Source organism: Lepidochelys kempii, chromosome 8 (assembly GCF_965140285.1).
Source record: "Lepidochelys kempii isolate rLepKem1 chromosome 8, rLepKem1.hap1, whole genome shotgun sequence".
Classification (NCBI taxonomy): domain Eukaryota; kingdom Metazoa; phylum Chordata; order Testudines; family Cheloniidae; genus Lepidochelys; species Lepidochelys kempii.
In genome coordinates, this window is record NC_136387.1 from 50,176,385 (window position 1) to 50,201,289 (window position 24,905).

The 24,905-nt window shown below is 45.9% G+C and overlaps 1 protein-coding gene across 3 annotated transcripts in view; it reads right to left on the minus strand.

Annotated features, from left to right (window-relative positions):
• COP1 (COP1 E3 ubiquitin ligase) overlaps positions 1 to 24,905 on the minus strand; it is a 228,633-nt gene that overhangs the window by 70,259 nt on the left and 133,469 nt on the right. For all 3 annotated transcript variants that reach the window (XM_073356470.2, XM_073356469.2, XM_073356471.2), the window contains exon 15: positions 6,889 to 7,005. In XM_073356470.2, coding sequence (XP_073212571.1) covers positions 6,889 to 7,005 — 117 coding nt within the window. The remainder of the gene's footprint in view (positions 1 to 6,888; positions 7,006 to 24,905) is intronic.

Below are 24,905 nucleotides of genomic sequence, written 5' to 3' on the forward strand. Positions count from 1 at the left end.
TTATGGGGCCCTCTAAAGACCCTAAAAGAGAGGACTGGCTACCTGGCACCCCTTGAAAACCCAAAGGAGGAGATAATGATCTTGTGGTTAATGCAAAGTGGGAGATCTGGGTTCAAATCCTGGCTCTGCTGCAACTTTGGGAAAGTCACTTCATCTTTTTGTGCCTCAGTTGCCCATCTCTAAAATGGGATAATACTTTCCTAGCTCACAGGGGTGCTGCAAGTCTGAACTCAGTGTTCTGAGGCGCTCAGATACTATGGTGACCATAGAGTAGATATGTAGAGAGTGGACAATAAACAGACAGCCCTCTTTCCCCAGAAAACATAGAAAGAGGTTCTTAGTTTGAGCTCACATATAACCCCATGAATGTGCAGGTGCTGGTATGCTACCAACTCTTTCATATGGACTCTGAAGAGTTATATTTGTGCATCTTGCATTAAGAACATCCTGGATTTAAATAGCTCTACTATGGATTTAGACTCAATTTCCTCGGAAAGCAATCTTGAACCTGATGCAGAGGGGAAAAAAACCATGCATTTGATAAACATGCAGGATAACAATTCATTTTTAGTATCATCCCATCTGGACATCTAAAGGAAAAACCAATTCTTCATGCCTGGTAATAGGGGCAAAAAATGCTGTGAAAATGTTGCTTTGGAAATTTGACTAGAGGCACTAAAAAGAGTTAAATACAAACATTCCTTCCCCTGTGCCATTTCACTAAGTAATTGAATGAAAGAAGGAGCAGAACACAGCAGTTCAAGATACAAGAGTGGTAGTGTTTTTTTTGTTTGTGTTTTTTGTTTTTTTTTTTAAAAGACCCTGCTGTTTATTCAGAATAAGTGAGAAGGGGTGCAGAGAAAGGGGCTGAGAAAATGCAGAGTGATTTACTGATTTTTCAGGGAGTCTTCATTGGACCGCACTGCTAAAAAACCTATTTTCTACATGTTGTGTAAAATCATCTCTGTTGGTCTAGGGTAGAGGGGACTTTAAAGAAAAGGTTTTTCCTAGGAAGTGTTCAAGTCCGGTACCATTGTGAGTTGAGAGGAATGGAGGAAGAGAAAGGACAAAAAGGTGAGAGACCTGTTAGTGCTGATGGCTACAGTCTGTGATGCTTACTGCTAGGCTGCTGGTGGGCTGAGACCAGTACAGATCATGCTGACCAATAACTGTCCGATTGTTTCCTTGTAATCTCATTCCCCTGTATCCATGTGTTACCTAATCTTAGATTGTAAACCTATTCCTCCAAAGAGCTCTCTTTGTTCTGTATTTGTAAAGCACCCAGCACAATGGGATTGTGGTTCATGGCTAAGGCTCTTAGGTACAAGGGTAATACAAATACATAATAATAGTGCCAACAGGAGACCATTCTAGTGTCAAGAGCTAGGAATCAGGGAATTTTTGATGGCTTGATCTCTATACTGCCTATGGGAAATAAACAGTCAATGGTAGCTGTTAACAGCATTACAGCACTATTTTATTCTCACCATATCAGCTATATTTAGCATGCTGAAGTTAACAGACAGCCTAGCCACACCAAATCTGGACACAAGCTAAACAATCTAGGTCCAAACTGCATACATTTTCAGTCAACTAGTTTTTCTAAGCTGTGCTACTGGGAAATATATGGGCAGAAGGCATCCATGTGTTACTGCTGGGGAAGAACAACAACTTTGGTCATGATTTATATCACTAATTTCAGGATAAAAAAATACTATCTTGTTTAAAAAAAGAGGAAGAGACCACAAAATTACCTGTATTTTGTATTCGGCAGTGGTTACAGTTTATACTGCAGAATGTTTCAACTCAGTAAGCATGCAAATAGAATATTTTATTAAAATCAGACAGCTGGGATCTCTCTCTTTAAATGCCCTTTCCCCTGTGGCAGATACTATCAGGTTGCAGTTAAACAGTTTCTTACCTCCTCCCTCTGCCATGGTGAGGCTGTGCTTTTAAGAGATGTATTTCATAAAACTGAAACCCAAGTCCTACATCAAGCAGAGTCTCTCTGTGTCAGACATAGTTTGTTCTAAATTTAATCTGGTCAAAATGAGCTTTAGGTGGTGCTTTCAGAGTCAACAGTCCAAAAAAAAGAGAAAAGAAAAAATCACCACATCAGCATTAGCCACAGAAAGTCATTGTGGGTTTTCTCCTAGAGGAGTGGCTGAAGTGCCAGTTGTGGGCCACATGTACTTCTCCAGGGCACCTAATGTGAACTTAGTTCAATACTTGATATGGAAGCAGAAGTGCTTGTAAGTAAATATTATATAATTATATTCCATAAATATAGAACACCTTTCATCAAAGGTATCTCAAAATCTTACAGCCTGGTAGGTCTCACAACACCCCTTTCCTGTGGCTATTACTTCCATTAGACAAAATGAGGCACAGAGGACATCAGTGACTCGCCCAAAGTGTCTAGTGCCCAAGTGACAGAGCCACACTCTGTTCTGACTCTCAGTGCATAGTTCTGCCTACCAGACCACATATCCTCCTTTTAGAAGTGACCATTAAGTCATCTGCTTCCATTTTCTTCTCTTGCCACCAATTAAGGGACAGAGCCAGGACAAGAGCTCAATACAAAGGATTGTTCTGCATCAAAAGGAATTGTATGATATGAACTACAATGGGCAGACGAGCGGAGTCAGCAGAGTTTTATCAGTAAGTAAAACAGTAGCCAAATCTATTAGAGCAAAGAGCCCTAATTCACAGTGACTGTGCCAAAAAGTTTTCTGCCTGGCCTCTGACCAGAATCAAATCACCTCAGTACTTCAGTACATTCCTTTTATTTGGTGAGCAATACAGACAGCATATACATGAAGCACAAGGGTGCAAGTTTCCTTTATGCATGCCCCAACACCAGACTTCATTAATGATACATTGGATTGCAGGTAATATGCACCTCAAGCAAGGACTATGTAGCTTTCAAAAAAATTGATGCTAAACACAAATTCCAAGAAATATAGTGAAGACTGTACTTTGCAAACAAGGGACCTAAACCACCTTAACTCCCCCCCATAGAGTCGTCAGCCTATAACCTACTCAGCATACAAGAAAAAAATTGAAAATGTGCTCCACACCACATTGGTTTTATAATTTGCTTCATCCATTTATGTCTCAAGTATCAAGCATGAAGCTCTGTCACCACACAAGCCTTTGCTCCTCTCCAGAACGTGTTCTAATTCTGTTGTTCTCAAACTGTGGTATGCATACCGCTGATAACAGGTGGGTTAGAAAACCGCACTAGTAAATCATCAGCAGAAGGATCCTTCATAACTACACTGATTAAAATCATAAAAGCGGTATTGCAAAGCACTTTGGAATTTTAGATATGGGATGCTGACTCTTGAAGTTTGAGAACTGCTGCTCTGATTTCATGAAGTTGGTATATAGAAACACGCTGTGTTCCATGTTAAACACCTGCATAATTGGCTGTTACATGAACTCTCAGTCCTGTAAGGTGTGTAACATTTCCCCCTCTCCCTGTGTAAGGTATTGCAAACCAAAAAGTAGCAGAGGAAAAGTAATGGAATGTGAGTGCTGGAGTAGGATTTCTTCTCATATAATTTTAAAAGAATACTATACAAAATTCTACTGCATGTATAATGCCATAAAGTATGGCCTATGTTGTTACAAATTAATTATACCACTGAAAAGTAACTGAAACATCAATTTACTTAACAGGAAAAAAACCTGCCATGAATGTATATGGAGTTGAGGACAGAGATGCTATATTTTACATAATGGCAGCCCATTACTTTAGTTCTCAGTCAGTGAGTTTGTTTTAGATCATAAGAACGGCCATACTGGGTCAGACCAAAGGTCCATCAAGCCCAGTATCCTGTCCTCTAACAGTGGCCAATGGCAAGTGCCCCAAAGGGAATGAACAGACAGGTTATCATCAAGTGATCCATCCCCTGTCACCCAATCCCAGCTTCTGGCAAACAGAGGCTAGGGACACCATTCCTGCCCATCCTGGCTAATAGCCATTGATGTACCTACCCTCCATGAATCTATCTAGCTCCCTTTTGAACCCTGTTATAGTATTGGCCTTCACAACACCCTCTGGCAAGGAGTTCCAGAGGTTGACAGTGTGTTGCATGAAAAAGTTACTTTCTTGTGTTTGTTTTAAACCTGCTACCTATTAATTTCATTTGGTAGCATTTCATTTTACAGTCAGTCTTAGGTTCCCACATGGTGCTGAGAGGGATGGCAAAATCTATGATTATTTGAAATTGGTATTTGCAAGGGAAATATGAGAAATAAAATAACTTTGCCTACCCAACAATCCCTTTACCTACCCAACAATACAATGAACTGTATACACAGCCTGTATCTGCACTTACCATCCATATTTTGTTTCACTGTAAAGTTTAAAAATGGGTTCCAGAACTTATTAAATTATTCCATTCTGTAATCTATTCCATAAATTATTTTCAAACAAGTTGGTGACTATAAGATCCATTAGAAGTGCCTTTATGGGCAAGTCATTCCCACCATTTCAGTGCCGCCACTGGATTCTTATAGCAAATCATTAAGTGGCCAGATATCCATTTTAACTTGGATTTATAGACTCAGCTCCCCCCAAGTACCAAGCAGAATTTAGACACATCAATCTCAACTTATTCCTTCCCCACCCCCAGCTACTTCTCCCCATTATTAATGCCATTTTGCTCCACAGCATTTTAGTCAAACCTTTCTGCTGCTCTCAAAATGCAGTCATCTAAAAATCTCCAAATAATTCCAACACGTTACTGCCTCTTAATCCAATCTTGCTCATAGGATGAAAGTCCAATATGGCTTATGGAACATTTTAAACTGCTTTAATGCCATGTCTTGCAGTTTTAACATTTTTCCTAGACTTTGATCTAGTTTTCATCTGTGCTTTGTAAGTTTAGGCCCCAGTACATTTTAGATAAATGGCAACTATGGTTATCTGATTTAACAGGAAAAAATGCTGGTGCTTGATGTCTTTTATGCCTATATTCTGTTTGCAGCTGTTCCATTCGTCAGTGGTGATTCTTGCACTCATTTCCCTAAAATCTTTCATAGGGTCCTCTACATTCTAATATTGCTGATGAACATTGTAATTAAACTCTATTTTTGCATGTAGTTTACTAAACCTGTGAGATTACCTTCATCAAGCAAATCAATATTTTACACACTCCAACTTTAATCCATTTTGCAGTGCATCAAAAATTCATTTTTTTTTTTCCTTCTTAAGAGTCACAATCTAAGCAAGGCCTGCCTAGAACTGTGAATTTTTAATGAGATGACAAACTGTTGGTAAAAACATGGTATTTAAATATCTCCAAAAGTTCAGAGTGTACAAAACATCAGAAATTCTTGTTACAAGTGCATTAAAACCACAAGGAAAGAGGAAATGTAGAGTTATTTTTCCATTTTCCAGCCGTTTCCATGTACAATAACAAATTAGGTTTACACACTCCTCAAAACTACATCCATTTTGAAGTTCTAGTGAGGTCATCAACTTAAACTATTTTAAATCAATGTAATTTCTTCCCCACAGTGTTGCCACTATAAAAATCACAGTTAGCCAAGATCCCTCTTCTACCCCAAAGGACCAGAAACAGGAGAAAGGTAGTGGTAGGAAGAGAGTAAAACTCCAGATGTTCGATGCATACATTAAACCTATGCCTCACAGGGTATCTGAGATGCAATCACAACTGCGCCCCCAGTTCTGTATTATTTACAGAGCCTCACATACAGTGATACATAACTGCAACTATACATCAGGCAAGAAAGACCAACAAAATAATTAGGTGTAATAAAGTATCTCTTAAGGCTGGAGGATATTAGTTTCTCATAGTAGCTTAGCGTTTGTGTCGACAAGCCATGACATAACAGCAAGCTGAGGTAGGAATCTACCCCACATTAGCCTGCAGCCACCTAACTGTCCATGTGCTCCTGCTGATGCATGCTAAGAGTTTGTTGTAGCACTATGATCTAGTCCCCTTAGATAGCATATTAACAAGCTGTTAACACATGAGCAAGGTGCACACAGATTATTCGGTTTCAGAGTGGTAGCCATGTTAGTCTGTATTAGCAAAAACAACTATGAATCCTTGTGGCACCTTAGAGACTAACAAATTTATTTGGGCATAAGCTTTCGTGGGCTAAAACCCACTTCATCAGATGCACAGAGTGAAAAATACAGCAAGCAGTATAAATATTACAGTACATGAAAAGATGGTAGTTGTCTTACCAAATTGGGGGGGGCGAGGTCAGTGCTAAGGAGGCCAATTCAATTAAGGTGGACATTGCCCATTTCCACACCTTCTTGTCAACTGTTGAAAATAGGCCACTTCCACCTTAACTGAATTGGCCTGGTTAGCACTGACCCCTCATTTGGTAAGGCAACTCCCATCTTTTCATGTGCTGTAATATTTATACTGCTTACTGCATTTTTCACTCAATGCATCTGATGAAGTGGGTTTTAGCCCAAGAAAGCTTATGCCCAAATTTGTCTCTAAGGTGACACAAGGACTCCTCGTTATATAAAATTAGGTGGCATCAGGCTACCTCAGGGCAAATTCACCACCCAGTCTGCGGTGGTCTAATTGGCCCTGTACAAAAGGCCTTAGTTTCTTCATAGGTCAGACTTTTCCAGAGATCTCAGTTTCAATTTAAGTATCAATTATTGAGTAGATTTTCAAAAAGCTTGCCACCTCAGTGTCACAATGGCGGTAGAAATCCAACCCCAGCTGTGGGGCCTGAGCAATTGAAAATCTGGCCCAGAAGTCTTTTGAAGAATCTGGCCTCAGAGGGGTATCTTGTTTGGTTGCAAATAGGAATCATCAGAAACTTGAGGGATTTTGCTCTTTCCCTACCCCTTCTGTTCCTCTATAAAACACACCTGTTACCTACCTGCACAGCCAAAAGCCAGATGGTATCTAGAAGAGGGGCTGAATTTGACACAACACACATTAGCCTTGGCCTCAATACTTGCAACTGAATTATCCAGGTTGGTAGACCACAGCTTCACTGAGGAGAAAAAACAAGAGAGGCAGAAATAAGTAAGTGAGGCTGAAAATGCTTTTTGAAAGATTTAAAAACATGGTCAGTACTCAAACAGGCTCCCACTTGTCACACACTTGCCTGTAGGGATTTTCATGATTATTAATATCTTTGAGAGGGTGAACAAAATTAGTGGATACAAAAAGACGGCTTTTGGTTGATGATCAATTTTCAGCGCAGTCTCAAGCACAACAGTAGTTTACCACTTCTACACACAATATTACAGGATTCAAGCCTGCATTCCTTTGGAGTTTGGAACCTCATGCAGGTGTCTAGCTGCGTATTGTAATCACAGTACGCCCAAGGCTATTGGACTGCAGACTTGTATAACCAAGAGCAATTAGGCTGATATTTTACCTACTCTGTCATCCAGCTGTGCTCTGAAGAACTCCTGTTCAGTGCGCTCAGTTGTAACCACTCTGCATAGATTTCATTTAAATGTACCTGTAAGCACAACTAGTAAGAACAATTTGTTTTCCATTCTTCAAAGTTTGGTACCAGGAGAAAAAAAGCTGCACCGGGGTATAACCTGTCACTACTTTTTATTGTTACATTTTAATTCAATCCATGTGAATGACTATTGTGTAGAGGTAAATATAAATAAAGATTAATCTGTACTGGACTACTCTACAAGGGGAAATGGTATGCACAAACACTCACATACATGTGATTGTATTTTAAGCCTGCTTTGACAGGCCTCTTTCACAAATAAGAAGCGATGGAGAGTCTTTGAGGCCCTTCAGTTTTTCACATTTAAGGTACCCATTTAACTCACAGCTTTGCCAGGAGCCCAGAGGAAACGGTGTTGCGTTTTTGCACTCTCCCAGGAGCAGCCCAGGAAGCAGACTTATTCTAAGAGTCAGAATATACCTCCTGATTTTCCCCTTTTGCTCTAGTGGGGGATAAGGCAACTACGTATTGAATAGTGGTCACACAGAGAGGCTGTTCTCCCCAGACCATGTATGAAAACAGACAGGGCTCACATAGACTTGCATGTGACAGGTCCTCTATAGACAGATCTCCCTCCTCTGTATGGAAGGGGTACTCTGGTGCCTCTGTGGAGGGGAAGGGGAAGCCATGTGGTGATACAAGAGAGGGCTGACCAGGAGGAAGGTGGGGAAAAACACCACTCTGCTTTGGCTCCAAGAAAGATATACAAAAATATTGCTACAGCCCCAGTCTATTAGCTTTTCCCCAGGAGCTTCGGGGGAGCAGGAGAGGCATAGCCTCTAGACAGATGCCTATAGAACCACTACGCTTGGGGACAGCTTATCCACAGGAAGGGTAGTGGAGTCTCCCCCCTCTCTTTTTTTTAAAATAGTTCACACGAAGGGAGGGGAGGGAGTGCTGCTCCTCGCATGCCCTAATTCTGGCCATCTTTGAAGGACTGTTTCAAAGATGAGAGAAACCGCAATGCTTTGAGCATATTGATGCATCCTTTAAAAACAGCACAGTGGGAATATCTGACAGATACCTGGAGCCATTACTAAGTATCATATATACCCAATCAAACGCAGATGTTGATACATATGACATTTGCATACAATAATTATGAAAAGAGATAGATTACATACACCTATCAGTTTTCAGAGAGTAATAATCCATTCTCTTATTTACCAAAAGCCTAATATACATTATAAACAACCAGCTACATTAAAAATAATGAACAGCTTTGCAAGCATGACCTGGACCTTCTCTTGTTCCAAGTGACACTAGATGATCTAGTGCCTCATCTGAAGTCAGGGGGTAGGAGAGAATTTTTCAAGCAAATAAAAGCGTTAGGTTCTCGCTTTAAAGAAGAGATGCCAACAGAAGCGCAGTGTATGTCGCAGTGACAGCAGAGGACATTAGCATTATTGATCTGATGGCAGAGGAAGCAAGTAATTCTGATTTCTCTGGTTTAAAAAAAACATAATGCCAGCCGACAATGTTCTTTAGATTGAAAGCTATAGGGTCTATGGGTATTTGTGGGAGTCAAATGAACACATAGCTCATAGTAGTGCCACTCACAAATGTATGCCCCATGCAGCCACTTGTTTTGAACACTCATTAGGCAGCCTTCCAACTAAGTTCTACAAGTTAGCAACTGTGTTCAATATGGGTAATTCTCTTTTTGGCACTACATCAATATAAAAAACGGTTACTTTCTCGTAACTGTCGTTCGTTGAGATGTGTTGTTCACGTCCATGCCACATTAGGTGTGCGCGCACCGCGTGCACGAGCGTCGGAAACTTTTTCCCTTAGCAGCTCTCGGCAGGCCCCCCGAGTGGCACCACTGCACCCCGCATATATACCCCTGCCAGCCCGACCCCCTCCAGTTCCTTCTTGCCAGCGACTCCGACAGAGGGGTAAGAGGGCGGGTGCTGGAATGGATGTGAACACCACATCTCGAAGAACAGTTACGAGAAAGTAAGTAACCGTTTTTTCTTCGAGTGCTTGTTCACATCCGTTCCACATTAGGTGAATTACAACCTTACCTCTGGAGGAGGATACGAGTCATGGAACAACTGCTTGGAGGACCGCTCTGCCAACTGCCGCCTCCTCTCTGGCCTGCTGGTTGACCGCATAGTGGGTCGTGAAGGTGTGCACCGAGGACCAGGTGGCTGCTCTGCAGATCCCCTGGATCGGGACCTGTGCCAGGAAAGCCGTGGAAGTCGCCTGCGCCCTGGTCGAGTAGGCCATGACCGCCGGGGCCGGAACACCTGTGAGCTCATAGCACGCCTCGTAATCCAAGACAAAATCCACTGCACCGACACTGGGAGGCCTTTTAACCTCTCGGCCACAGCCACAAACAGCTGCGTGGATTTGCGAAAGGGCTTGGTGTGCTCCAAATAGAATGCCAGTGCTCGACGCACATCCAAGGTGTGCAAGCTGCAGTGACTCCGGTCCGTATGGGGTTTTGGGAAGAACACCGGCAGATAAATGTCCTGACCCAGATGGAATCGGGACACCACCTTAGGGAGGAACTTGGGGTGTGGCCGGAGCTACACCTTGTCCTTGTGAAATACTGTGTATGGTGGCTCAGAGGTGAGGGCCCTCAGTTCGGACACCCTTCTGGCCGAGGTAACGGCAACCAGAAACACCACCTTCTAGGAAAAGTGGAGGAGAGAACAGGTAGCGAGGGGCTCGAAAGGGGGTCCCATGAATTTAGAAAGGACCAGGTTAAGGTTCCATGGAGGGACTGGGGGGCGGGAGTATAGGAACACCCTCTCCAACCCTTTAAGGAACTGTCCCACCATTGGGTGGGAAAACACCGAGACCCCCGGATGGAAGGCGGAGATGGCTGCCAGGTGCACTCTGAGTGAGGATGGGGCTAGCCCTTGCTGCTTGAGGTGCAGGAAGTATTCCAGAATGGCCTGCACCAGGGCCTGGCCCAGCCGCACCTGTCGGGGTTCATACCAACATGAGAACCTTTTCCACTTGGCCATATAGGCCACCCAGGTAGAGGGCTTTCTACTGCCAAGCAGAATCTGCTGCACAGGAAGGGAGCACTGGCTCTCCAGGGCATTTAGGCAGAGCCTCCACGCCGTCAGGTGCAGTGACTGCAGGTCGGGGTGGAGAAGCCGCCAGCCGTCCTGTGTAATGAGGTCCCGGTGTCGGGGCAGGACTACTGGGGTGTCCACTGACAGCTCTAGGAGTTATGTGTACCAGTGTTAGCGGGCCCAGGCTGGGGCAAGGAGGATCACCGCCGCCCTGTCCCTGCGCACCTGGAACAGGACCTTGTGCACCAAGGGGAGCGGGGGGAAGGCATACATCAAGCCCCCTCTCCACAGGATCACAAATGTGTCTGTGAGCGAGCCCGGGCTGCAGCCCTGGAACGAGTAGAACCGCAGGCACTGGGCATCGGATCTGGTGGCAAACAGATCTACCCGGGGAAACCCCTACCTGCGGAAGCGCGAAAGCACGACATCCGCCCTGAGCGTCCACTTGTGCATGCGGTTCGACCTGCTGAGGGAGTCTGCCTGCTTGTTCCACACCCCCGGGAGATTCCCCATGCGATTCACCTCGAGGCATCCTATGCAAAGGTCCCAGAGGAGGAGAGCCTCGCAACAGAGTGGCGAGGAACGAGCCCCGGCCTGCTTGTTTATATAGAACATGGCAGTAGTGTTGTCTGTCAGAACTGTCACGCTGTGACTACTCAGAGTGGCATGAAAGGTCTGGCAGGCGAGACGAACCGCCCTGAGCTCCTTCACATTGATATGGAGCAATCGCTCTGCCTCGGACCACAACCCCTGCGTCATGAGGTCCCCCAGGTGAGCCCCGCATCCGTGGTCTGACACATCTGTCACCAGCGTCAGGTCCGGAAGTGGGGCAGCAAAGGGGATACCTTTACAAACCACAGGCTGGGACTGCCACCACAGCAGGGAGTCCAGCACATCCCTTGGGATTGTCACTACCAAGTCCAGGCGGTCCCTATCTGGGCGGTAAACCCGAGCGAGCCATGCCTGCAGAGTCCTGAGTCTCAGTCTGGCACGCCTGACCACGTGCATGCATGCTACCATATGGCCCAGCAGCCGCAGGCAGCACCTGGCTGTTGTTGTTGGAAACTGGCGCAGGGAGGCCACTGCTTGTTGGATAGCCCAAAATCGGGATACCGGAAGGCTTGCCCTGGCCTGCACCGCGTCCTGGACCGCCCCTATGAATTCCACTCTCTGCGTGGGTACGAGCGTGGACTTGGGGATGTTGACCAGGAGCCCCAGCTCACAGAACAATCTCAGGGCCAACCTCCACATGGCCCCGCACCTCCGCCTCGGATTGGCCTGCCAGGAGCCAGTCGTCGAGGTACGGGTACACTTGGATTCTCTGCCTCCGTAAGAAGGCCACCACCACCGCTATGCACTTTGTGAACACCATTGGGGCCACGGCTAGACCGAACAGGAGAACCGCAAACTGATAATGTTCTCTGCCCACGGTGAAGCGTAGGAACCACCGATGTGCTGGGAAAATGGCGATATGAAAGTACGTGTCCTTCATGTCGAGGGTGGCATACCAGCCCCCCAGATCCAGGGGAGGGATGATTGTGCCCAGAGAGACCATGCGGAACTGGGCCTTGACCAGGAATTTGTTGAGCCCGCGCAGGTTTAGGAGTGGGTGAAGGCCCCCTTTGGCATTGGGGATGAGGAAGTACCGGGAATAGAACCCTTTTCCCCTTAGGCCGTGAAGCACCGCCTCTACCGCCCCCGTCCGTAGCAGCGAGTGGATTTCCTCCTCTAGGAGATGCTTGCGAGAGGGGTCCCTGAAGAGGGACGGGGAGGTGAACTGCAGCGAGTACCCATTCTGCACCGTGCGTAAGACCCAACGGTCCGATGTAATGGTGGACCAGGCTTGGGAGAAACGGGACAGGCGGTTCAGGAAACAAAGGGATGGATCTGGTGACTGATCTGGTACACTGTCCTCGAGGGCCTGTGCCCCGCTGGGGTTTGTGCTGGCCTTGGTTTAGTGCCCGGTGCATTATTGTTATTGTTGGTAAGCCGTTGCCTGTTATCCCTGCCTCGCCTACAGTAAGGCTCATGCCTATGGCGAGGCTGGTACTGGCGTTGAGGGGGAGGCTGCGGCTTAAAGGGCTTCCTCTGGGTTGGCGGGGTTTGCATACCCAGTGACTTGAGCATAGCCTGTGAGTCCTTGAGGCTATGCAGCCTTGCATCTGTCTGCTCTGAAAAGAACCCGGACCCTTCGAAGGGGAGGATTCTGGACCTCGGGGGGGGGGGGGCAGGCCTGACTCCTGGAGCCACGCCGAGCACCTCATGACCACCCGACGTGACTGTTTTAGCCGCCGCGTCTGCCGTATCCAAGGAGGCCTGGAGAGAAGTCTTGGCTACTGCCTTGTCCTCGTCCACCAGGGCCGTGAACTCCTGTTGGGAACTTTGCGGGAGGTTGTCCTTAAACTTCCCCACCACCGCCCAGGAGTTGAAATTGTGCCTGTTGAGGATGGCCTGCTGGTTAGCAATCCTCAACTCAAGGCCCCCAGATGAGTACACCTTTCTACCAAAAAGGTCCAGGTGTTTCGCCTCCTTGGCCTTACGGGCTGGGGCCTCCTGTCCATGGCGCTCCTTTTCATTCACTGCCGAAACCACTAGGGAGCATGGACTCGGGTGGCAGAATAGGAACTCATAGCCCTTAGATGGGGCAAAGTATTTATGCTCTACTCCTTTAGCCGTTGGAACACTGGAGGCCGGGGTCTGCCACAGTCTTATATAGTTAGACTGAATGGTCTTAAGGAGTGGGAGCGCTATTCTGGATGGCCCTTTGGGGCTCAAAATGTCCAGCATGGGGTCCTCCTACTCAACCGTCTCCAAGGCCTGCAACCCCAAATTTTGGGCAACTCTGTGCAGCAGTTCCTGGTGGGCTCTATGGTCTATTGGCAAGAGGGCTGGATATCTCTGTACCCGCCACCGCCTCATCGGGGGAAGACGAGGAGGTTAGCTGCTGCTTGACCTCCTCTGGTTAGTCCTCCTGCACCCCATCTCCTGTGGCAGGGGCCCTTGGCTCAGGCCGGGGCAGGATTCCATGGGACGGCACTGGGCTCGGTACCGGACTCTCCAGTCTAAGGTGGGGGGGATGCTGGAGCCTGGATACTATTGCCTCCGGCACAGTCTGGCATCAGTGTGGGGACCAGGACTGCTGCACCAAGTAACTTGCCCTGGACAGGGCTCCTTGGCACTCCTGATAGGCCCAGGGGGTCCAGAAGGGCCAATGGCCTGGCGGCCCCCATTGAAGTTGCCAGCTCCCCTAAGGATCCCTGCTGTCCGGGCCCTGGTGTGGGTAGCTATAGCAGCCGGAGCTGGCGCCGGACTACGGTGACGCCGATCGCGAAGGCCATGGCGGTGCCAACAATCTGTGCCAGCGGGAGAATGAGCGGCTCTTGGCTGAGCAGGACCGGGACCGGGAGACCTCTGGCGAGGGCCGTCTCAACTCCTCCCACTGCCGGTCTCTGGGTGGTGCCGGAGAGCGGTGTGCCCTTTCTGGTGCTTCTTCGCGTCGACCTGCTGCCAGTGCCGCAACCTCCTTCTGGGCCACTGGCAAGTGCGAGTCTGCAGAGTCGGCGATCGACTGGGACCAACTCCGGGAGTGGTGCCAGGACGGTGTCTTCGAGCGGCACACCATTGCCGGCTTACCCCTTGACGGCGCCTGAGGTATGGGTGCCGGAGGGTTCTCCCCATACGGGAGGGGGCTCGCTGCCGACAGCTCGATAAGGTCCTTTGCGGCCTCAAAAAGGTACCAGGCGTAGAGGGCCGATCCGTTATGCCTTCGAGCCCATTGTCCGCACTGAGCTCACTTAGGTCTGGGCTTGGTGGGGCTTCTGCCACCGGGACCGCCTGTGTCAACGCCGGTACCGTGGCCTTCCTGCTCTTGTTGGTGCTTGGTGCCTTGGGAGGCGCCAGCCTCCTGTGCGGGGAACGACCACGCCTTTCTTTAGGCCGCGCTGGGGGCCGCAACAGGGAGGATGATCGGTTCCGGGGCCTAGCCTGGCACTCCAGGGCCGACAGTTTACGGTGCTTTGCTGGTGCTGGGCCTCCCAACGGCTCGGGGGCACTACTCACCGAGGAAGCCTGAGCTGGCATTGGGTGTTCCGGGCCCGGCGGCTGCAATGCGACCTCCATCAACAATTGCTTTAGGCGAAAGTCTCTTTCTTTCCTTGTCCTTGGCTTGAATGCCTTGCAAATCCTACACCTTTCAGTTTGATGTCCGTCCCCAAGGCAACGTGGACACGAGTTGTGGGGCTCACTAACTGGCATAGGTTTGTGGCATGTGGCGCAAGTCTTGAAGCCGTGGGCATGCGGCATGCCCCGGGGCCGGTGCTGGAGACCTCCAAGCACCTAATCACTTAAGTGTTCACAATCTATATGTAAACGAACTGATAACAGCTACTCTAAAGGCTAAGGGACTGCTCTTCTACGAGAGAGAGAGGTTGGTTCCAACGCTACCACAGACGGTAAGAAGAAACTGGAGGGGGTCAGGCCGGCGGGGGTATACATGCGGGGCGCAGCGGCACTACTTAGGGGGGGCCCGCCAGGAGCCACTAAGGAAAAAAGTTTCCGATGCTCGTGCACCCAGCATGCGCACACCTAATGTGAAATGGACATGAACAAGCACTTGAAGAAGAACGAGCAAATGCTTGATCTTAATTTTGTAACAAATAATTCAGGGGCTCAGTTTTCAGCACACTAGCCTTTCACCTTTGCACAATTTCATTCAAATCCTCTTCAGATCACAAAGAGTAGAATGAGCTTGACGAGCTCATCTGCTGTTTAATCAGTAAGGGTGCTCATAAAAACCAACATGAAATTTGCTACATTTGGTAGACCAGGTTTAGATTCCACAGCAACTTCCATGACCACATAGTTGTGGAATATACAGGGCTCTGATTACAACAGTGTTATTGGCTTCTTGATAATTTCCTCCCCCTTACCAACTCCTGCCCCCTAACTTTAAAAAACATAAAACCACATCACAAGTCACATTTTAGCCGGAAATAAATGTGTATACAACAGGTTCATAAACTCTGGTTGTATAAATTTTGCTTCCCTTACTGTGAATTTTTAGCAGTTTTGTGGAGACTGAGGTGGTAATTATAAAACATACAGATGCCCTGACAACATTTAGAACTGTGTTGACGAGGCAAACTACCCTATGAGATCAACTGATCTTTAAGCATGCGTTGCCTAATTTTGTTGCTGCCGAGAGCTGCATCTCTCCATGTGGCCAAGCATCCACACCTCACAAAACAAACGAGATGATGTCTGGGAAGCGGCTCTGGGTTTAAAATTGATTTAATTTTATCAAGTTTCTGTTTCATTGATTGGCGCTTTGGTTCAAATGCTCATTAGTTTATAAATTAACCTACTGTGGGGCAGAGCTTTGGAGAAACACTCAGTAAGAGAGGAAACTTTTCACTGCGGTAGCTGAAAGGAACATTCATCTACATTATGAATAGTAGCTAATATTCTTCACAAAACATTCATAATATTGAACAGTCATTTTATTTATATATAAAATACACCAGGTAACATGATATTGCTATAACAGTATCACCCAGCCCATTCTCTAAAATTAGTCCATTTGTCTATCGATTTCTAAGCTCGGCCTACACTACAGGATCATGCTTCCCTCATCATCCCATATAATAGAATCATAGAATATCATAGAATCATAGAATATCAGGGTTGGAAGGGACCCCAGAAGGTCATCTAGTCCAACCCCCTGCTCAAAGCAGGACCAATTCCCAGTTAAATCATCCCAGCCAGGGCTTTGTCAAGCCTGACCTTAAAAACCTCTAAGGAAGGAGATTCTACCACCTCCCTAGGTAACGCATTCCAGTGTTTCACCACCCTCTTAGTGAAAAAGTTTTTCCTAATATCCAATCTAAACCTCCCCCACTGCAACTTGAGACCATTACTCCTCGTTCTGTCATCTGCTACCATTGAGAACAGTCTAGAGCCATCCTCTTTGGAACCCCCTTTCAGGTAGTTGAAAGCAGCTATCAAATCCCCCCTCATTCTTCTCTTCTGCAGGCTAAACAATCCCAGCTCCCTCAGCCTCTCCTCATAACTCATGTGTTCCAGTCCCCTAATCATTTTTGTTGCCCTTCGCTGGACTCTCTCCAATTTATCCACATCCTTCTTGAAGTGTGGGGCCCAAAACTGGACACAGTACTCCAGATGAGGCCTCACCAATGTCGAATAGAGGGGAACGATCACGTCCCTCGATCTGCTCGCTATGCCCCTACTTATACATCCCAAAATGCCATTGGCCTTCTTGGCAACAAGGGCACACTGCTGACTCATATCCAGCTTCTCGTCCACTGTCACCCCTAGGTCCTTTTCTGCAGAACTGCTGCCTAGCCATTCGGTCCCTAGTCTGTAGCTGTGCATTGGGTTCTTCCGTCCTAAGTGCAGGACCCTGCACTTATCCTTATTGAACCTCATCAGATTCCTTTTGGCCCAATCTTCCAATTGGTCTAGGTCCTTCTGTAGCCTATCCCTCCCCTCCAGCGTATCTACCACTCCTCCCAGTTTAGTATCATCCGCAAATTTGCTGAGAGTGCAATCCACACCATCCTCCAGATCATTTATGAAGATATTGAATAAAACCGGCCCCAGGACCGACCCCTGGGGCACTCCACTTGATACCGGCTGCCAACTAGACATGGAGCCATTGATCACTACCCGTTGAGCCCGACAATTTAGCCAGCTTTCTACCCACCTTATGGTGCATTCATCCAGCCCATACTTCCTTAACTTGCTGACAAGAATACTATGGGAGACCGTGTCAAAAGCTTTGCTAAAGTCAAGAAACAATACATCCACTGCTTTCCCTTCATCCACAGAACCAGTAATCTCATCATAAAAGGCGATTAGATTAGTCAGGCATGACCTTCCCTTGGTGAATCCATGCTGGCTGTTCCTGATCACTTTCCTCTCATGCAAGTGCTTCAGGATTGATTCTTTGAGGACCTGCTCCATGATTTTTCCAGGGACTGAGGTGAGGCTGACTGGCCTGTAGTTCCCAGGATCTTCCTTCTTCCCTTTTTTAAAGATTGGCACTACATTAGCCTTTTTCCAGTCATCCGGGACTTCCCCGGTTCGCCACGAGTTTTCAAAGATAATGGCCAGTGGCTCTGCAATCACAGCCGCCAATTCCTTCAGCACTCTCGGATGCAACTCATCCGGCCCCATGGACTTGTGCACGTCCAGCTTTTCTAAATAGTCCCTAACCGCCTCTATCTCCACAGAGGGCTGGCCATCTCTTCCGCATTTTGTGATGCCCAGCGCAGCAGTCTGGGAGCTGACCTTGTTAGTGAAAACAGAGGCAAAAAAAGCATTGAGTACATTAGCTTTTTCCACATCCTCTGTCACTAGGTTGCCTCCCTCATTCAGTAAGGGGCCCACACATTCCTTGGCTTTCTTCTTGTTGCCAACATACCTGAAGAAACCCTTCTTGTTACTCTTGACATCTCTGGCTAGCTGCAGCTCCAGGTGCGATTTGGCCCTCCTGATAACATTCCTACATGCCCGAGCAATATTTTTATACTCTTCCCTGGTCATATGTCCAACCTTCCACTTCTTGTAAGCTTCTTTTTTATGTTTAATACATTGACCTAAAGCAATGTCTGTAAGTTATGAGATGAGAACAGTTCTCTCTTCTCACAGTCACTCTCTCCATACACTATTATTTCATTTATTTACTTTTCCATGGCATTCTTAGTCGCATCTGAGCACCCCACAAACAATGAATATAGCCACAAAACCCCTGTGAAGTAGGCAATTATCCTCCTTTTATAAACTAGGAAACTGAGGCATGAGAGATTAACCTGATTTTCAGAAGCAATGTGCACCTAAAATTCCAATTAAAATTAGTGGGAGCACCACTTTTGAAAATTAAGCCCCAAGCGACTTGTTCAAGGTCAATTACAATGTCCTTGATAGAGTTGAGAACAGAAAATTGATCTTTCAATTCCCAAGACAATGCCCTAACTAGCAGGTCACCCTTCCTTTTCATGGACCCAGTTCTGCAAACCTGAACTAACCCACTCTGTTCCCTGCAACTACTCAACATGTTTCAGTATGTGCAGAACTGCTGCCTATTCATTATTTCTATATCTAGATGGCAGAGAGAATATTTTACCTTCACTAATTCACATTATGAGAAACCAGTTCACACAGATGTCTTAACTTCTTCTCCATACACATGAGACAATGAAAATTAAAAGTAACCTTCCACTGAGCTCTCAAGTGTACTGGAATTTTGTGGGACAATCAGCATTTCGGTTTAATTGGGATGTCTGATCGCCAAGCGTAGAAATATTCCACACACCGACAGACACTCTGCCCAGCCAAATAACCTGTAGTTTAGGGCGGAAGAACAAACAGCTAGAGACAAGTTCTGATCTTCTTACCTGTGAATGCTATTTATGGTCTTGTCTACGTGAACAATTAGACAACAGCAAGCTGAGGTGTGAGTCTACTCCACACCAGCCTGCCACAGTGTAGCTGTCCACATGGAACATGTGCCAGCAGGTTAAGTTCATTAGAGCACTTTGACTTCAAAGCGCTCTAACAAACTGTTAAAACACATCAGCAGGATGCACATGAGCAATTAGACCGCAGCAAGCTAGCGTGGAGAATTTTCATACCCCAGCTTGCCATGTAGAAATTGTTTGAATAGACAAGCCTTAATTTCTGTGCACTGCACGAGGCCTCATGCCCTAACCTAGACAGCACTCAAGTATCATTCTATTTTACAAGTAAGTTAATAGATAAGTTGAACAAGGCCACTTCAGGCAGAGCTGGGAATAGAGTCCAGGCCTCTAAGATGGCAGATCCACGTCTTAATGTACTCAGGCCAACCACACAGCCTCTCAGAAAAATGGCCATATATGTAGACTTGGCCATCTGATTAGTAAACATGTTCTAACCACTAGATTTCATTCGCTCCTAGAACAGAACCCACTGGCAAAGTGGGTCTCAAAAACCCCTCTAGTAGGTAGTCCACTAATTACTCTTTGAACTCAAGTCATAGAGGTCTGACTGGGGATTTGAAGGTCCAGGATTCAATCTCTGCAAATAACCTATGGGAAGTCTCTTTACAATGGCACATGATGAAATTTGTTTTTCCCCCATTTTCTTTTTAAAGTGCTGATTTAATTAAATTCACACAGTGAGGAAATATCCTCAAAACAGGTTTTTATAGTTAAAAAGTATTATAATGGTATCAGTTTTGGCACAACATGCCACAACTACAGCCAGAGTCTGGTCATTTGCCATGTTTCGCTTGCAATCACAAGTTGGAAGGTTTGACAGTTGAGAGGTATGTATGCTGCCCATTATATAGTTTATTTATATCAATTTTTTTTTTGCGCTATTTTTTGGACATTTTCAAAGGCTGTGTACTGAAAGAGTATAATAGCTTCTTGCAGGTCCCTACAATCTATTTCTGTGGCTATGACTATGTTACCAAAACTTGCTTAAGAAGGATTTTTATTAAATGCATGTTTAGCAGTTAGTCACAGGCAGTTTCAATCAATGATCATTCCAATGGCTGAAAGTTATATTACTGGTAGGAAGAGTCAAAAATAGAGAAGGGAATGTGACTTATGTCTGAAAATTATTTTTCAATTTGAGGAAGAAAACTGCTCTGACGAACTGGGTTTAAATTCCCATCAACTGAGATGGGGCAATAAAAGTATTTACAATAGTAAGAATTTAAGGTCAATACCAGTCACCACGGGACACTTTTTCCCCCAAACTTCTGTTTCCTTTAATAAACTGGCCACTTATTCATACCATCAATGTTTAAAATAATGCTTATGTAATGAAGTTTGGCAATAGGTGTTTGCACATGCCCAGGAATGCCCCAAGAGTAGGCAGGGTATAGAGCTGACGGTAAGACAAAGACAACATGATGGTCTATTTCTGTTCCTCTTCTCAGAGACAGAACTATAAAATGTGGCCACTAGGGGAGGAGAAGGAACACCTGGTGGTCTCCACCATGTACTGGTCAAGAGACCTCTCTTTGAAGAGTTTCTAGCAGACAAGGTCACGGCTGCCTTCCAAGATGTCCTTTCAAGCCCCAGGAGATTTCAAACTCCCTGCTTACTGTGGTTCAGAGGGTCCCAATATGTAGCAATAGTATTGCTGACACCTACACCAAGTCCCTTTCTAAAAACTTCAGAAAGAAAGTAGGTATTCTTACATTTTTCCATTTTTAGTTTCAAGGTCAACTGCCTAAGACAGTCCAGCCCCAGAGTTAATGAAAGTCATGTTTTTTTCTGGTTAAATTAGAATTATAGCCTTCCATTTTATAGAAATACCCCCAGAAAACAGAAGGCTATGCAGCTTCTCATGGCTCTGGTAACATGGGCCAACATTCCAACAGTCCCCATAACTCTTTGGGTGTGTATGTAAAAATTTCAGCTACCTCTGTAGCAGCAGACTGCTTTACAAATACTAATAACTAAATATATAATTTGCTTTTTTAAATACAATGAACAATTGGAGTGAGAGTGCTTCTATGCTCCCACTCTCTCCTATGGAAGGCAACATACAGATAATTCTCACAAACACATTCTGGATGATCTTTGGTTAATGAAGAGGATGGAATGGAAAGCAGACTTCGACTCCCTCAGCGAACGGATGGCCAGGATCCCCTGGGGGACTAACATGAAGGGGAAAGGAGTCCAGGAGAGCTGGCTGTATTTCAAGGAATCCCTGTTGAGGTTACAGGGACAAACCATCCCGATGAGTCGAAAGAATAGTAAATATGGCAGGCAACCAGCTTGGCTTAATGGTGAAATCCTAGCGGATCTTAAACATAAAGAAGAAGCTTACAAGAAGTGGAAGGTTGGACATACGACCACGGATGAGTATAAAAATATTGCTCGGGCATGTAGGAATGATATCAGGAGGGCCAAATCGCACCTGGAGCTGCAACTAGCAAGAGATGTTAAGAGTAACAAGAAGGGTTTCTTCAGGTATGTTGGCAACAAGAAGAAAGCCAAGGAAAGTGTGGGCCCCTTACTGAATGAGGGAGGCAACCTAGTGACAGAGGATGTGGAAAAAGCTAATGTACTCAATGCTTTTTTTGCCTCTGTCTTCACTAACAAGGTCAGCTCCCAGACTGCTGCGCTGGGCATCACAAAATGGGGAAGAGATGGCCAGCCCTCTGTGGAGATAGAGGTAGTTAGGCACTATTTAGAAAAGCTGGACGTGCACAAGTCCATGGGGCCGGATGAGTTGCATCCGAGAGTGCTGAAGGAACTGGCGGCTGTGATTGCAGAGCCATTGGCCATTATCTTTGAAAACTCGTGGCGAACGGGGGAAGTCCCGGATGACTGGAAAAAGGCTAATGTAGTGTTAATCTTTAAAAAAGGGAAGAAGGAGGATCCTGGGAACTACAGGCCAGTAAGCCTCACTTCAGTCCCCGGAAAAATCATGGAGCAGGTCCTCAAAGAATCAATCCTGAAGCACTTACATGAGAGAAAAGTGAACAGGAACAGCCAGCATGGATTCACCAAGGGAAGGTCATGCCTGACTAATCTAATCGCCTTTTATGATGAGATTACTGGTTCTGTGGATGAAGGGAAAGCAGTGGATGTATTGTTTCTTGACTTTAGCAAAGCTTTTGACACGGTCTCCCACAGTATTCTTGTCAGCAAGTTAAGGAAGTATGGGCTGGATGAATGCACTATAAGGTGGGTAGAAAGTTGGCTAGATTGTCGGGCTCAACGGGTAGTGATCAATGGCTCCATGTCTAGTTGGCGGCCGGTGTCAAGTGGAGTGCCCCAGGGGTCGGTCCTGGGGCCGGTTTTGTTCAATATCTTCATAAATGATCTGGAGGATGGTGTAGATTGCACTCTCAGCAAATTTGCGGATGATACTAAACTGGGAGGAGTGGTAGATACGCTGGAGGGGAGGGATAGGATACAGAAGGACCTAGACAAATTGGAGGATTGGGCCAAAAGAAATCTGATGAGGTTCAATAAGGATAAGTGCAGGGTCCTGCACTTAGGACGGAAGAATCCAATGCACCGCTACAGACTAGGGGCCGAATGGCTAGGCAGCAGTTCTGCGGAAAAGGACCTAGGGGTGACAGTGGACAAGAAGCTGGATATGAGTCAGCAGTGTGCCCTTGTTGCCAAGAAGGCCAATGGCATTTTGGGATGTATAAGTAGGGGCATAGCGAGCAGATCGAGGGACGTGATCGTTCCCCTCTATTCGACATTGGTGAGGCCTCATTTGGAGTACTGTGTCCAGTTTAGGGCCCCACACTACAAGAAGGATATGGATAAATTGGAGAGAGTCCAGCGAAGGGCAACAAAAATGATTAGGGGTCTAGAACACATGACTTATGAGGAGAGGCTGAGGGAGCTGGGATTGTTTAGTCTGCAGAAGAGAAGAATGAGGGGGGATTTGATAGCTGCTTTCAACTACCTGAAAGGGGGTTCCAAAAAGGATGGCTCTAGACTGTTCTCAATGGTAGCAGATGACAGAACGAGGAGTAATGGTCTCAAGTTGCAGTGGGGGAGGTTTACATTGAATATTAGGAAAAACTTTTTCACTATGAGGGTGGTGAAACACTGGAATGCGTTACCTAGGGAGGTGGTAGAATCTCCTTCCTTAGAGGTTTTTAAGGTCAGGCTTGACAAAGCCCTAGTTGGGATGATTTAACTGGGAAATGGTCCTGCTTCGAGCAGGGGGTTGGACTAGATGACCTTCTGGGGTCCCTTCCAACCCTGATATTCTATGATTCTATGGTACGCAGAGCCCTGGCATGCTGTCTGTAATTATATCAGAGGCAATCTTTGTTCCAGAAGGGTTCCGTTGCTCAGTGCTCCCTTTGCTGTGTATGATCTTTGTCAGAGAAAGGTGCAGATGAGTGATCACAGGATTACCCTTCTCTGTGTGTGTGTGTGTATCTGGCAAAGGGCATTGCAGTGTACCAAGTACCCAGGCATCCGACACCTTGTCACCACTTTGAAAGGGGAACGGGGAGAGAGAGACAGGAACATCCTACAGCAGGGATAAGGGAAGGAGGTTTAGTAAAGCTGCCCCACTCAGCAATTAGGAAAAGAGCCGGGGGAGGAAAAGATCTCACCCCCAACCGCTCCCACCATGCCAGGAAAGGGAAAATGCATTACAGTTCCCATCATTCCAGACAAAGCCAATAACTACAGACAGAAAGCTCAGTGCCCACATATCCAAGCATTAGGGATAGTTGCGAGGAAGAAGGGAATGGTAGTGCTGGGCTTCCCACCAGGTGTTAACCCTGACCAGATTGTCTCTATGAGCTTTGGGTAGCAGGTTTTGACATTTGGCTAACAGATGTCTGGCAAACTGAGTTCTCCACTACAGCATTTAAAAGAGCTATACTTATTTAAAATACTTTTAAATAGGTCTCCAATTCTGGCATTCACCTCTGATGTCCTTGTTATATATGTAAATAGTGAAAAGACTGCATGAGGAGGGCAATGAAACCGTCTAGCCCAGGCTGGATCAGAAAAAAACCTATATACCTTTAAAAAGAAAGAACTACTATTTGAACAGAAATGCAGGATGTGTACTGAAAATGCAGGTCTTCATTAATACATAAATTGTGTGTGTAAACACTGCACTTTTAAAAACAGTTTCTGCAGAAAAGAATTGTTAAGCTGTGAAGTGAGGCCCTGTTTTGTAAAGTCAGCTCAGGCGGACAGCTCTTTACCATGCTAATAAATGCATGTCTATTTGGAAGATAAGCTCTTTTTAAAATGCACAGCATGAATGGGGAGCAAAATGATGAAAAGGTTGATCAGTTATACAGAGGGAATTTTTCTTACTACATTTAATTTTAAAGGAAACAGTCCTTATTTCCACCATAAAGAAGAAGAAAAAATCTATTAAAAGCCATTTAAAAAAATCTCCATAATATGAAATCATCATAAAGGCTGCATTTTGTAAGTGGAATTACCAATTACCTCGAGAACGTCAAACACATTTAAGAAATGCTAATATGACTTCCTTTTGAAACAGAATTTAAAAGCAATTTAGGGGGCAGAGGCTTGCGAGGTTTAATATTTTATGAAAAATTAATTTGTCATTCAAAGTAAATCATGAACAGCTCTGTCCAAAGCTGTTTGCGCCCATTTTGGAGTTGACCGCCAGTGGCTGCAGAAGGAACTCAAAAGCAATGGTTGCCTAATGTGATATTGTAGGCTGACTGCAGATAAAGTCCTGTTCTTTAGGGAAGGAGAAAGATTATGTATTTCAATTCTATCCATTCCCCCTTTATAGAAACTGTATTACTTCCAATGTGCAGTGCTCAACTTGTGGGACACAATGGTGTGCCTGCTGAGAGCTCCAAAATCCTGGGTCATCAGGGCCCAGCAGGAG